The sequence below is a fragment of the Schistocerca americana genome, chromosome 3, assembly GCF_021461395.2.
Source record: "Schistocerca americana isolate TAMUIC-IGC-003095 chromosome 3, iqSchAmer2.1, whole genome shotgun sequence".
In the NCBI taxonomy this organism is placed as follows: Eukaryota; Metazoa; Arthropoda; class Insecta; order Orthoptera; family Acrididae; genus Schistocerca; species Schistocerca americana.
The window spans coordinates 587066401-587080758 of NC_060121.1; the positions used below are offsets into that span (position 1 = coordinate 587066401).

The 14358-nt window shown below is 37.7% G+C and overlaps 1 protein-coding gene across 1 annotated transcript in view; it reads left to right on the forward strand.

Annotated features, from left to right (window-relative positions):
- LOC124605593 (WW domain-binding protein 2) overlaps positions 1–14358 on the forward strand; it is a 135381-nt gene that overhangs the window by 89447 nt on the left and 31576 nt on the right. The window contains exon 6 of the mRNA XM_047137381.1: positions 4198–4283. Within this exon, the coding sequence (XP_046993337.1) occupies positions 4198–4283 (86 nt within the window). The remainder of the gene's footprint in view (positions 1–4197; positions 4284–14358) is intronic.

Here is a 14358-nt window from a genome sequence, read left to right on the forward strand (position 1 = left end):
TTCATTTGTATTTACTGGTCAAAATGCGTTAGGTGATTAGCTTGTTAATCATGAGATATTACAATTTGAAGTCAGAAGTCTGTGAGCTACACATGCTATTATTCGACTAGTAAACATTAACAAGTGTTGTTATAAGCAACATGTTGTTTTCAATAGAATTCTACATATTCACTCTTGGACACAGACCGACTGACATGAAACAATATCTCGGTTTCTGATTGTCATTGAAGATTGTGTAATGCGTTATGGAAGATGACTGACTGAAAATTACATGAGGATACATTGTGCACACATCGATGAAGAGTTACTGCCTGGAACTTCATGCACAATGCCTCGTCGTAGATGTGCATATTACAGAAATTACAGAATTGTTAAATACAAGGGCATAAAATTTTTGATATGTACATAAAAGAAAAAGTGAAAGCTAAAATGATGCAATAGGCAGTGAAGGAAATTTGTTTAACCAAAAGCTGTATAGTTAGAAAATGACAAAATAATAGGTATCAGTTCTATTTTATTAGAGAAAAATTTTAACATGCCAAGGGATTCCCAAAGTTTGCCAAGAATTTTGTAGACAGTGAAAATTTTCTGTTAAGAATAAATAACATTACAAAATTGTAACACTGGATTGTGGAAAGAATTACATCTTAAAATTAGAACATTCTGGAACACACAAATTCTGAATATGAATAAGTCCTGAAGTATTTAATTTTCAGAGAAATTAAAGTTTTTGCTAGAAAGAGGAGAGTGAAGGCTTTCAAGTAAGCTATGTTAATTATAAAACAAAAAACTTTTAGCAGGATTGAATTAAGACATGCATGGTTTACAGGTATTGTAAAGAATGAATATTTTTTAAATAAAATATCCATATGAAACAAATGCACAGTTGCCATTGCAGTTCGTAAATTATACTCCGAATAATGTTTTGTTAAATACTGCATGGATAAGAATTCAATCAATGTATGTAACTTGGTATAAGCACTACTAATGAAATCAGAAAAAAAGTTGATCGTGTACAGCTGCAAACAGCCACAACTTGGTTTTAGGTTACTTAAATAAAAAAGGAATCACTTCGGGTTTTGAATTGGTGCAATTCATCATCAGACGGCTTTGATCAAAACACACTTTACATTGTTGCAGAGCTAAGCTGCTATGATAGGTCCACTGCACCTGTAAACCAATATAAGATGTGTTTCAACAAAAACATGCAAGGTGTCTGATGGTGAATTGTCTCAGTTTGAATCTGACAATGGTATATTTTCAATAAAGTAATATAAAAAAGTTTGTGAGTGACCAGCAATAACTTCAGTCAGGTCTTTGATAAAACTGAATAGAAAAAAAAAAGAAAAAAAAATATTGTTGGCATCAGTGGTGGTATAAGAACAAATAGGATAATCCCACCTTGCTCTGTTACATATCACTTCTACATCTACATGATTACTCTGCAATTCACAATTAAGTGGCTGGTAGAGGGTTCATCGAATAGCCTTTAAGCTACTTCTCTACCATTCCACACTCTAACAGTGCATGGAAAAACACACACGTAGATCTTCCCATTAAAGCTATGATTTCTCTTATTTTATTATGATGACCGTATGTTGGTGGCACTAACAAAATATTTTCACACTCTGAGGAGAAAGTTTGCGAATGAAATTTCATGAGAAGATCCAGCTGCAGCGAAAAATGCCTTTGTTTTAATGACTGCCACCCCAGTTCATGTATCATATCTGTGGCACTCACCCATATTTTGTGATAATACAAAATGAGCTGCCTTTCTTTGAACTTTTTCAATGTCCTCCATCAATCCTATCTGATAGGATCTCACACTGCACATCAGTTGTCCAAAAGATGCCAGACAAGTGTAGTGAAGCAGTCTCTTTAGTAAACCCATTACATCTTCTGAATGTTCTGCCAGTAAATCACGGTATTTGGTTTGCTTTCCCCACAACATTATCTACGTGATCGTTCCAATTTAAGTTATTCATAATTGTAAACCCTAAGTATGTAGTTGAGTTATAACCTTTAGGTTTGTGAGATTTATCATGTAACTGAAATGTAGTGGATTCTTTTTAGTGCCTGTGTGGGTGTCCTCACACTTTTCATGATGTAGAGTCAATTGCCACATTTTACACTATATAGATGTCTTGTCTAAATTGTTTTGCAATTCATTTTGATCATCTGATGGCATTACATGGTTCTAAATGACGGCATCATTTGCAAACATTCTAAGAGGACCGTTGAGATTGTCTCCTAAATTATGTAGATTAGATACAACAGAGGGCCTATAACAGTTCCCTGGGGAATGCCAGATATTACTTCTGTTTTACTTTGACTTTCTGCAGATTTTTATGAACTGTGACCTTTCTGTCAGGAAATCATGAATTCAGTCACACAACTGAGACGACATTCCATAGGCACGCAATTTAATCAGAAGTTGCTTGTGGGAAACGGTGTCAAAAGCCTTGTGGAAATCTAAAAGTATGGAATCAATTTGGATATCCCATGTCCACAGCTGTTTCTACTTCATGAGAATAAAGAGCTTGTTGGTGTTTCACAAGAATATTTTCTGAATCTGTGCTGACTGTGGGACAAGAGATTACTTTTCTCGAGATTATTCATAATGTTTGCACTCAGTATACGTTCAAAGACCCTGCTGCAAACTAATGTAAATGGTGTGGGTCTATAAGTCAGCAGACTACTTCTATTTCCTTTCTCAGGTATTGGTGTGACTTGGGGACCTATCCAGTCTCTGAGTATGGATCTTTCTATGAATGTACAGTTGTATATGGTTTTTTAAGTATGGAGCTGTTGTATCTGCATACTCTGAAAGGAACCTGACTGGTATACAATCTGGAACAGAAGCCTTGCCTCCTTTCTTAAATGTTCTATGCTGCTTCGCTACACCTAGAATATCTACTCCAAAGTTAGTCATGTAAACAGTCATTCTTGAATCAAATTCTGGAAGATTTACTTCATTGTCTTTCATAGAGGAATTTTGCAAAACCGTGTTTAGTAACTCCGCTTTTAGTGGTGCTGTCATCAGTAATGTCACCATTTTTATTGCACAATGAAGATATTGATTGCTGATAGCAGAGTATTTGAAACCAGATTTTAAACTGTGAGACATTTCCAGGGCAGGGACAGATGTAAGCTCTGACCATAATTTTATGGTTATGAACTGTAGATTAAAACTGAAGAAATTGGAAAAAAGATAGGAAATTAAGGAGATGGGGTTTGGATAAGTTGAAAGAACCAGAGAATTGATAATTTCAATGGGAGCCTTAGGCAACATTTGACTGAAACGGGGGAAGGGAATACAATAGGATATGAATGGTGGGTGGCTTTGAGAGATGAAATAGTGAAGGCGGAAGAGAATCAAATAGGTAAAAAGACAAGGGCCAACAGTAATTCTTAGACATTATAGGAAATACTGAATGTAATTTATAAAAGGAGAAAATATAAAAACACAGCAAATTAAGCAGGCGAAAAGGAATATAGCTGTTGAAAATACAAGGTTGGAAGAAGGTGCAAAATGACTAAGTTGGAATGAGTAGAGGACAGATGCAAGGCTGTAAAAACATGTACAAAAAGGGGAAAGTTGGAACTTGAGGGTAATATTATAGAAAGGGAAGTGGTGGTGGTGGTGGTGGTGGTGGTGGTGGTGGTGGTGGTGAAGTACTGCTGGAAGCAAAGTTGTGAGGGATGGGTCATGAGTTGTTTGGATAGCTCAGGTAGTAGAGAACTTACCTGCAAAGGACAAAGGTCCCAGGTATGAGTCCGTATCTAGCAAACAGTTTTAATCTGCTAAAAAGTTTCAGATCGCTGTACATTCCACAGCTGAGGTGAAAATTAATTCTGGATATATTGTTTGGTCAAAATTGCTTAAGAGTTCACTCCAAATTTTACTTTCATCTGTTTGTACCAGTCCTCAAATTATGCTTATCTAATCATAAAAATTATTTCTAGATAAACTAATTGGGTTATCAGTATCTGAAATTGGGAAATTACCTTGTGAAAAATGAAACTGTGAGGTAATTGTAGAACTTTGTAGTAGCACCTGCTGTGATTTTTGTGATTTATTTTTGAAGTGTGTTTTAGATGATTGTTGTGGCTGTTTTTAACACAGTTATGACATGTGCATGTTTTTATTTCACTTGGGATTTAAAGAAATGTTTACTTAATACTGTACGGTTCCAGATGCCAAAGCAGCAGAAGCAGCTCAGAGTGCCTATTATGATCCAAATCGACCACAGTGTGCGTACGTGCCACCTCCTGCGTATTATGTAAGTATGATAAATGGATACAGAATAGCAATTTATATACATGTAACATCATTTAGAGTGGCTTTTTGTTGTGTATTAAAAACTGGGCTTCAGTATCACTTCTTTAGAGCCTAGAATAGTTCGAATGTAGCACAGGGACGAAGAGATTTTGAAAGGTCTAAAGAGTACAGAGTAAAACTTTTTGTGTGGTCATTGCCTATTGCAAGAGCATTTGCTATTGATAACTTAGGAGGTCAACCTCTGTGCAAAACATATGTCTATGATTGGTCCACCCCTCAGTAAGTTGGAATGTGAATTTATTTGCCAGTTTTTGCCATTTTCAGGATTCTGCTTTATCTTTTGGTGTAGTTTGCACATGTCAGCTTCAGCTGTAGATGTTAAGTACCAGAGTTTTGAAAATTCTACCATAGCATCCCCACAAAAAGAAAAGAAAAGTGTAGCACCCAGAAGACATGGTCAGATATCACTGAACTTTGTACCCACCATCGTCATTAGAGTTGGAATTCTCTGTGACAAGTGGGTGCCCACAAGAGTGCATTAGTACTGTTCATGTTTAATGTTGTTACCAGGCCTGATAAGGTGTATGAGGGGCATAAACAGTGTCAGATGTCGAATCATCGCTGTGAAGGACACAGAGATAGCACGTACTCACATGAGAGAGTATCATTAGTACCTGGCAGAGTTGATTATTGTAAAGGTTCCGATTGACCACGTCTAACTATGACAAGGGATGCTCGTCATATTGTAGAGCAAGCACATCATAAGCCCTTCACATTATGTCTGCCATCCAAGAACAACAGTCTGTGTCATACTGTGCCATTGGCCAGAGATGAGCAGCCTGCTGGACTAGGGAATTACTGTTCCATGTCATTAACCGAGTAACATAAATAGCTGTGTTTGTAGTGATGTCGTGACCAGGAAGTATGGAATGTTAAACGACGAACATTGTTCTCTATTATCCCAGATGACCATTGTCGGTGAGTATCATGGTGACCTAGGAAGAAATCAAGTACTTCCAATGTTTTGGAGACAGTGGTTTTACTCCTGGTATTGTGGTATGAGGAGTCATTGGGTATAACTTCAGGGTGTGACTGCTAGTGATTAAGGAAACTGATGGCACAATGGTACAGCAAGAACATAATACTTCTGTGGCCAGCAAGATCTGTAGATCTGTCCCCGGTTGAGCATGTGCAGTATCAGCTCAGACATCAACTATATGCCAGTGTCAGTATCCAGTATATCAAGAACCAGGTGCAACTGTTGTGAGCAAGCTTGTCTCAAGAGAATACAATGTTTTTATGATACCCTTCCTTGTGGAATCAGTTCATGTGTCCATGCCAGAGGGGATGCAGTGTCATACTGATAAGTGGGTTTATACTGTTGAGTTTTTTGTAAGTTTGACTCTATTTTTTCCATCAACAACACAGAGATGGAGCGTGCACTCGGACTCGGACAGAAATTGGCTGTGTCATCTTCAAAGAACCACCCTGGTGTTCATAGTAAGCAATATATAGATATCATGGGAAACCCAAATCTGGATGGCCAGAATGGGTTTTGCTCTGTCTTACTCCAGAATGAGAATCCACTGTCTTGCTACAGCATTCCATCACTAAGTTTATGGTATCAGGTGAGCACCGCAGGGCGTTCTGGTACTGAGCTTGCCATAGTCAAGTTAGTCTATCATTCGTGTGCTTGATGAAGGCAGTCCATCTGAACATGTGACTGAATTTTGAAAATTTTTGCAACATTTTAAGATTATTTGGAAATAGGAACGAAGTGTAATATCATCACAGTGTGGTGTATTAGTGGTTTTTTTTCAGTAGATTTTTGTAGAATTTGCTGAGAGGAGAAATCAGTTCATATGGTTCTTGAGCCAATACTGTAATCTTAACAAGGGGGGAAAATGCTGCTTTGTGCTGTAATGCCTACAGTGAAAGGAAAGAAAGAGAATTGGAAATTAAAATAGCTGGTCCATTCCAACAGACAAGCTCCATAAAGTCTGACAAAAAGAAATAGTCATTCCTCAATGACTGTAGTTGTTAATGTGTTACGAATAGTTCTGAGGTTAAGGAGATTGGTGAAGTACATTTCCAGCATTGACTTTGGGCATGATGTGGAATAAGGATGAAGGCTTTAATAAACTGTTACTTTAGTTGTTAAAACAAAAGATAAAATGTAAATTTTAATAATGAAAGTTAAACATATATTAAGATATAAAAAGTTTGTGTACTTATCACTGCCTAAACTAAAACAAGCACAAGTTTCATAAATGTAACTCTCTCTCTCTCTCTCTCTCTCTCTCTCTCTCTCTCTCTCTCTCTCTCTCTCTCTCCCTCTCCATTACCATGTAGATAATTCCTTGATACCCCAGAATGTGTCCTGTGAGCTGGTCCCTTCTTTATTCTACTTGTGACATAATTTGTTTTTCTCCAATTCACTCCAGTATTTTGTCATTAGTTATTCAGTCTACCCATATAATCCTCAGCAAGAGTTTAGCACCACATTGCAAAAGCGTGTATTCTTTTCTTGTCTGAACTGTTATTGCCCATGTTTCAAAAAATACCTCCTGAAAAGGCTTTGTAGCAGAATAGCTGCCTAAGGTAATAAGCTTTTTTATCATGAAGTATTTGCCAAAAATGGTTTCTTTATAGTATTTGTGTAACAAAAGAGCGAATGTGTTAATGTCATAGAGATCTCTTTTAAAGAGCGATATCATGAGTTGTTGCCGCTACTTGGTACTGCAGTGCAGCTGCACACATTTGATTCTATGTTATTGTCATATGTCACATAAGAAGGCTTAGAAACTATATAAAATTGAACCTCTCAAAATACACACACAAAACATATGAACATAAAAAGACAACTTACTGAAGCATTTTCTTGTGAATAACATTCAGTGAGCACAGTTATTTGTAAAGCTGGCCTAAATCACCATCTCACATGACACAGCAATATCTTGGTCAAAGGAACATAGCAACCAGGACAAAAGGCAGAAAGCAGTTTGTAATGAACTGCATCATTCTGCCACTATAGTCCTGTGGCTGTTGTGGTGTTGTAATTGCCACCAGCTTCTCCGGTTTTGTCAATATGTGAATCCTCACTCACTTATTTAGCATGGATATTCTCGAGTAGAGTATGCACTAAATAAGTTGGGTCGTATTTGTGAAGACGTAGGAGAGTCAGGTAGTAATGGGGTCTCTGGCTTGAACAACCATCATTGTGTGATGGGGGTGGTGCAATTTGGACCAACAATTGATATATATAGGCATTCAAATTCAGTAGTTTCTCACTAGAGTACCAAAAATGAAATAGTCACATGCAGAAGGTTCAATCAAAGCAAAACAACCACACATTCCCAGAAGAAAATCTTGTAACACAAAAATGGTTAAAAAAAATCAAGTGTAGGAGACAGTCTCTTTCTAGGATACTGATATAATAAAGTAAGGAAAAGAGGTGGACATTGTCAGCTCACTGGCAACCTGTTTGGCAATATTACCAACAACAAAAATTCTCATTCTTTCGCAAACTTTTGGAAGTAGTGAATCCATGGGAAGTACATGCAGTTATGTTTTCTCCATTTTCTCCATCCGCCTCTATTTCCTTTATTGTGCAACTGGAAAAAAGAAAAACACACTTTTTAAAATGATTATTGCTTTTGCATTTGCCTATTCCTACATTAATTTAACGGCATTGTATAATGCATAAATACTGCAGTGCCATGTTATGTAGTGAAGAGATAGCAATGAGAACACTTGAAGTGTGCAGGTTGGTAGACAGTCAACTGAGGCAGCTATCACTTCAGAAAAACCCAGTGTTCAGAACAAGTATGTGTTTCTGTGCAACTACTACATTATTTTGTGGGAACCCTAGTGGTATGTACCATGTACATATTAGCTTCTTCATATTACTCATGAATGAATGCCCAGCACTCGATAACATGTCCACTCATATTAAAGGCTAGTGTGGAACTCCTGTCTACTGTGGTGTGCCAGTCCTTACCTCAGGTACACCAAAAAGTAATTTGAAAGTACAATTCCTGCTTGACTATAATTCAAAATGTGTCTACAAAGATTTTTACACTTACGTTTAAAGTTTCCTTAGCCTTATGACAAGCAGATTGTGTTTATGTATAAATAAAATTTAAATTCATTAATTATATATATGCATATGCACAGGATGTAAAAGTAAAATATTATTTGTTTGTAAAACCTTAGTATTACAACTTTGTAACGCTTAAATTTATGTTTGATGTCAACAAGTTGTTCTTTTTCAGAAATACATTCCTTGCTATTGTCGGTCTACATTTTATATCCTTTTTATTTCAGCCATCATCAGTAATTTTGATAATCAGATAACAAGACTCGTCTACCACTTTCATTTCCTCAATTTTTAATCTGATTCCCTCAGCATTGCCTGGTATTCTGACTAGATTACATTATGTTTATTTTACTTTTTTTGATAATCATTTTCCAGTCTATTTTCAAGATTCTATCCATGTCATTCAACTGATCACTGTGTTGCTGGCAAACTTGAATTTTAATTCTATTTTCATATTTCTCCACCATTTCCTTTAATGTGTCTTCAATTTACAGATTGGATAACATTGTGGATAGGCTACAACTCTTTTTCACTTACTTTTCAACTATAGCTTCCATTTAAAGTCCTTCAACTCTTATAACTGCAGTCTGAATCTACAAATACTATAAATGTAGGTTTACTTTCCATCAGACTGTCTCGTAGGTCAAAGGATCATCAGTGCCATACTATGTCCTACATTTTCCAGTACCCAAACTGATCTTTCCTGAGGTCAGCTTTATCCATTTTTCCATTACTCTGTAAATGATTCTTGTCAGTATTTTGCAGCCACGAGTTATTAAACTGATAGTTCCCTATTATTCACAGCTGTCGGCACTTGCCTTATTTGGAATCGAAATTACAGGTGTTTTGTGTGTCACATACATCTTGCACACTAAGTGGAATAGTGTTGCCATAGCATACTCTGCCAAGGACTTCAGTAATTCTGTGGGAATGTTATGTACTTACATCTATCATCTCATTTTCATTTACTTCCCCTTCCCTTTCTACTAAGTATTTGTATGGAGTGTAGCCATGTATGGAAGTGAAACATGGACGGTAAATAGTTTGGACAAGAAGAGAATAGAAGCTTTCGAAATGTGGTGCTACAGAAGAATGCTGAAGAGTAGATGGGTAGATCACATAACTAATGAGGAAGTATTGAATAGGATTGGGGAGAAGAGAAGCTTGTGGCACAACTTGACCAGTAGAAGGGATCGGTTGGTAGGACATGTTCTGAGGCATCAAGGGATCACCAATTTAGTATTGGAGGGCAGCGTGGAGGGTAAAAATCGTAGAGGGAGACCAAGAGATGAATACACTAAGCAGATTCAGAAGGATGTAGGTTGCAGTAGGTACTGGGAGATGAAGAAGCTTGCACAGGATAGAGTAGCATGGAGAGCTGCATCAAACCAGTCTCAGGACTGAAGACCACAACAACATCTTCACAGTGCGACTCTTCACATTGTTGTTGTTGTTGTTGTTGTTGTTGTTGTTGTTGTTGTCTTCAGTCTTGAGACTGGTTTGATGCAGCTCTCCATGCTACTCTATCCTGTGCAAGCTTTTTCATCTCCCAGTACCTACTGCAACCTACATCCTTCTGAATCTGCTTAGTGTATTCATCTCTTGGTCTCCCTCTACGATTTTTACCCTCCACGCTGCCCTCCAATACTAAATTGGTGATCCCTTGATGCCTCAGAACATGTCCTACCAACCGATCCCTTCTTCTGGTCAAGTTGTGCCACAAACTTCTCTTCTCCCCAATCCTATTCAATACTTCCTCATTAGTTATGTGATCTACCCATCTACTCTTCAGCATTCTTCTGTAGCACCACATTTCGAAAGCTTCTATTCTCTTCTTGTCCAAACTATTTATCGTCCATGTTTCACTTCCATACATGGCTACACTCCATACAAATACTTTCAGAAATGACTTCCTGACACTTAAATCTATACTCGATGTTAACAAATTTCTCTTCTTCAGAAACGCTTTCCTTGCCATTGCCAGTCTACATTTTATATCCTCTCTACTTCGACCATCATCAGTTATTTTGCTCCCCAAATAGCAAAACTCCTTTACTACTTTAAGTGTCTCATTTCCTAATCTAATTCCCTCAGCATCACCCGAAAGGCAAACGTAGGTTTGCCTTTCCTTAATCTTTCTTCTAAGATAAGTCGTAAGGTCAGTATTGCCTCACGTGTTCCAGTGTTTCTACGGAATCCAAACTGATCTTCCCCTAGGTTGGCTTCTACTAGTTTTCCCATTCGTCTGTAAAGAATTCGTGTTAGTATTTTGCAGCTGTGACTTATTAAACTGATAGTTCGGTAATTTTCACATGTGTCAACACCTGCTTTCTTTGGGATTGGAATTATGCCAGCAATAAAAAAATGTCTCTCACAAAATTTCTTCCAGTGAGTACATTCGGCAGAGAAAGGACATTTAAGAGTGGCAATCCGGCAACACTGTAAACATATGTAGTGTAACTATCTCTGTCAGCACACATTACTTGTGGTTAGAGTTTTGTGTTAGCATGCAGGAGGTCAATGGTTCAATCCTGGATTGAGGCATATGTTTTTTATTTGATAAAAGTAGTCCAGGTGGTATGGTTTCTGGCATCTTAATCGTCAACAGCAATTGCAGCAGGTCCTCTAGAAAACATTTACACTTACATACTACAATTGTAGAAACAGAAGAGTGATCAGCTTTGAAAGAAGCCCTTTCCACATCGTGGGCATGAATTTATTCGCACCACTTCATCTATTAGATGCGAAACCTGTTTTCTTTGTACCCTCCTCCAGTGGTCCCATAGATTACTTTTTGTTAGGGCCTTACGTTACCAGTGGGATTAGCAATGTGCTTGGAAATAATGTCCAAACTTGGTTACTATTTGTATGTGTTATCGCCGTGGTCCCACTAATTATACCTTTCAGCATTGAGTTTAGTAAATATCTCAATGCATTATTATTACTATTATTATTATTATTTCTATTTTTCTCAGACCTTAGGTCTGGTTAAAAATGGAAAGTGACGCGGACCTTCATCAAGCGTGACTTCCTTTTAACTGTACGGTATATGTTACATTGTATTTAGGAACTTTCGGGTTATTGAACACGTATCAATAATTACGGATTTCTGTAGTTGTATATATACGTTTGGATATAGCTGTATTGCGTTGATGTACTGGTGGATATTGTGTGGTATGACTCCTGTAGTTGATAGTATAATCGGTATAATGTCAACTTTATCCTGATGCCACATGTCCTTGACTTCCTCAGCCAGTTGGATGTATTTTTCAATTTTTTCTCCTGTTCTCTTCTGTATATTTGTTGTATTGGGTATGGATATTTCGATTAGTTGTGTTGATTTCTTCTTTTTATTGGTGAGTATGATGTCAGGTTTGTTATGTGGTGTTGTTTCATCTGTTATAATGGTTCTGTTCCAGTATAATTTGTATTCATCATTCTCCAGTACATTTTGTGGTGCATACTTGTATGTGGGAACGTGTTGTTTTATTAGTTTATGTTTTATGGCAAGTTGTTGATGTATAATTTTTCCTACATTGTCATGTCTTCTGGGGTATTCTGTACTTGCTAGTATTGTACATCCACTTGTGATGTGATCTACTGTTTTTATTTGTTGTTTGCAAAGTCTGCATTTATCTGTTGTGGTATTGGGATCTTTAATAATATGCTTGCTGTAATATCTGGTGTTTATTGTTTGATCCTGTATTGCAATCATGAATCCTTCCGTCTCACTGTATATATTGCCTTTTCTTAGCCATTTGTTGGATGCTTCTTGATCGATGTGTGGCTGTGTTAGATGATACGGGTGCTTTCCATGTAGTGTTTTCTTTTTCCAATTTACTTTCTTCGTATCTGTTGATGTTATGTGATCTAAAGGGTTGTAGAAGTGGTTATGAAATTGCAGTGGTGTAGCCGATGTATTTATATGAGTGATTGCTTTGTGTATTTTGCTAGGTTCTGCTCGTTCTAGAAAGAATTTTCTTAAATTGTCTACCTGTCCATAATTTAGGTTTTTTATGTCTATAAATCCCCTTCCTCCTTCCTTTCTGCTTAATGTGAATCTTTCTGTTGCTGAATGTATGTGATGTATTCTATATTTGAGGCATTGTGAACGTGTAAGTGTATTGAGTGCTTCTAGGTCTGTGTTACTCCATTTCACTACTCCAAATGAGTAGGTCAGTATTGGTATAGCATAAGTATTTATAGCTTTTGTCTTGTTTCTGGCTGTCAATTCTGTTTTCTGTATTTTTGTTAGTCTTTGTCTATATTTTTCTTTTAGTTCTTCTTTAATATTCATATTATTTATTCCTATTTTTTGTCTGTATCCTAGATATTTATAGGCATCTGTTTTTTATTATTATTATTATTATTATTATTATTCTATCAATGGGATTGTGGAAACATCACATATATTACCGTTAGGGAAACTGTGTAATTCGAAATCGAACATTTTGCAATTAGTGGTGTTGGCATGAATCATCCAGAACAACATCTGTCAGAGGGTAATGTGCATTAGCTGGAACAGCGCGCAGGACTGACGGTGTGTTTATTCTGTATGTGCTGTCCACCTGACGGGGCCTAGGTGCGAATGGAGTAACACGTCCATGACAGACTTCAATGTACATGTACCGAATTTTTATGTTGTAAACCTCTAAACCAGTGTGGCAGACAGATGAATATGTGGATATGCTTCTGGTCCTTGGTGTATCTGATAACCAGGCTGGTGTTGCCGCTTGTGAACATGCTGCTAGATATCCTCGTCGACACTATGCAAAGAAAAATTTGTTTCGTCATCTGGAGCTGCGCCTCTGGGAGTCAGGTTCTCTCCTTCCATCATTGCGTGACAGAGGTCATCCACGGACTTGCATTACTCCAGCTAGTGGGGAAGCTATTCTGGAGGTCATACCTCAGCGAAGTACACGCAGTGTAGCAAGGCAGCTGCGTTTCTCGTAAGACACGGTTGTTAACATGCTGGACGAGCACGGGCTGCACCCCTACCATTATGCTTTCACACAACACCTGCGTCCTGCAGATTGCCATCAGCAGATGCAATTCTGTGAATGGTTCCAACAACAACAGGAAGCCTGCGATGACTTTGTGAATACTGTAATATGGTCGGATGAAGAAGCAGTCACTCGTGAGGGTGTCTTCAAAATGCACAATGCCCACCATTGGTATAAGGTTAACCCACATGTCACCTGTGATCGTGGATATCAAGTTTGCTTTGGTATCAACATCTGGGCTGGAATATTGGGCGACAGGTGTTTGTTGCCTGACCAGTTGACAGCATGATGGTATCGTGCATTCCTCTCAAACTATCTGCCTGATGCGCTGGAAGATGTTCCACTACACTTTCGGCAGAGGATAAGATTCCAACATGATGGTGCACCTCCACGCTCTAGAATTAATGTGTGATAATATTTGAACAGAACATTTCCAGGGAAATGTCTCGGACATAGAGGTCCAGTTGTATAGCAGCCAAGTTCACCTGACCTAAATCTCCTGGATTTCTTCCTGTGGGGACACCTGAAGGAGCACGTGTACTCTACTCTGCCGACAAATGTGGAAGAATTGGTAGCGCGTTTTCATGCTGCTCTTGTTACTGTGGTTGCAGCTTTGCTGCAGAGGGTCCAGAGCTATGTGGTCTGGCGCGTTGTGCAATGTTTGGATGTGCAGCGAGGCCACTTTGAACATTTGTTGTTCTGAGGACAGTGTATTCAGTTGTGAAGGCCATGCGGTCATTAATATGGACATTATTATTGTCACTGGTTGCTAATGTGTGACATCTAAGCACTCATATTACATGTAGTATAAATGACAAGTAGATGTTGTGTTATTGTACTGTGCTATCATGTTTAGCATCTCAGAATTAATATTGTTTTTGTAGTTATTCTGTCCTATGATAGGTCATTTGTTTCAACTGTCTGTTTCTTATTTGTCTAACCATATATTTGTTATATCCAGGATTACAAAATGT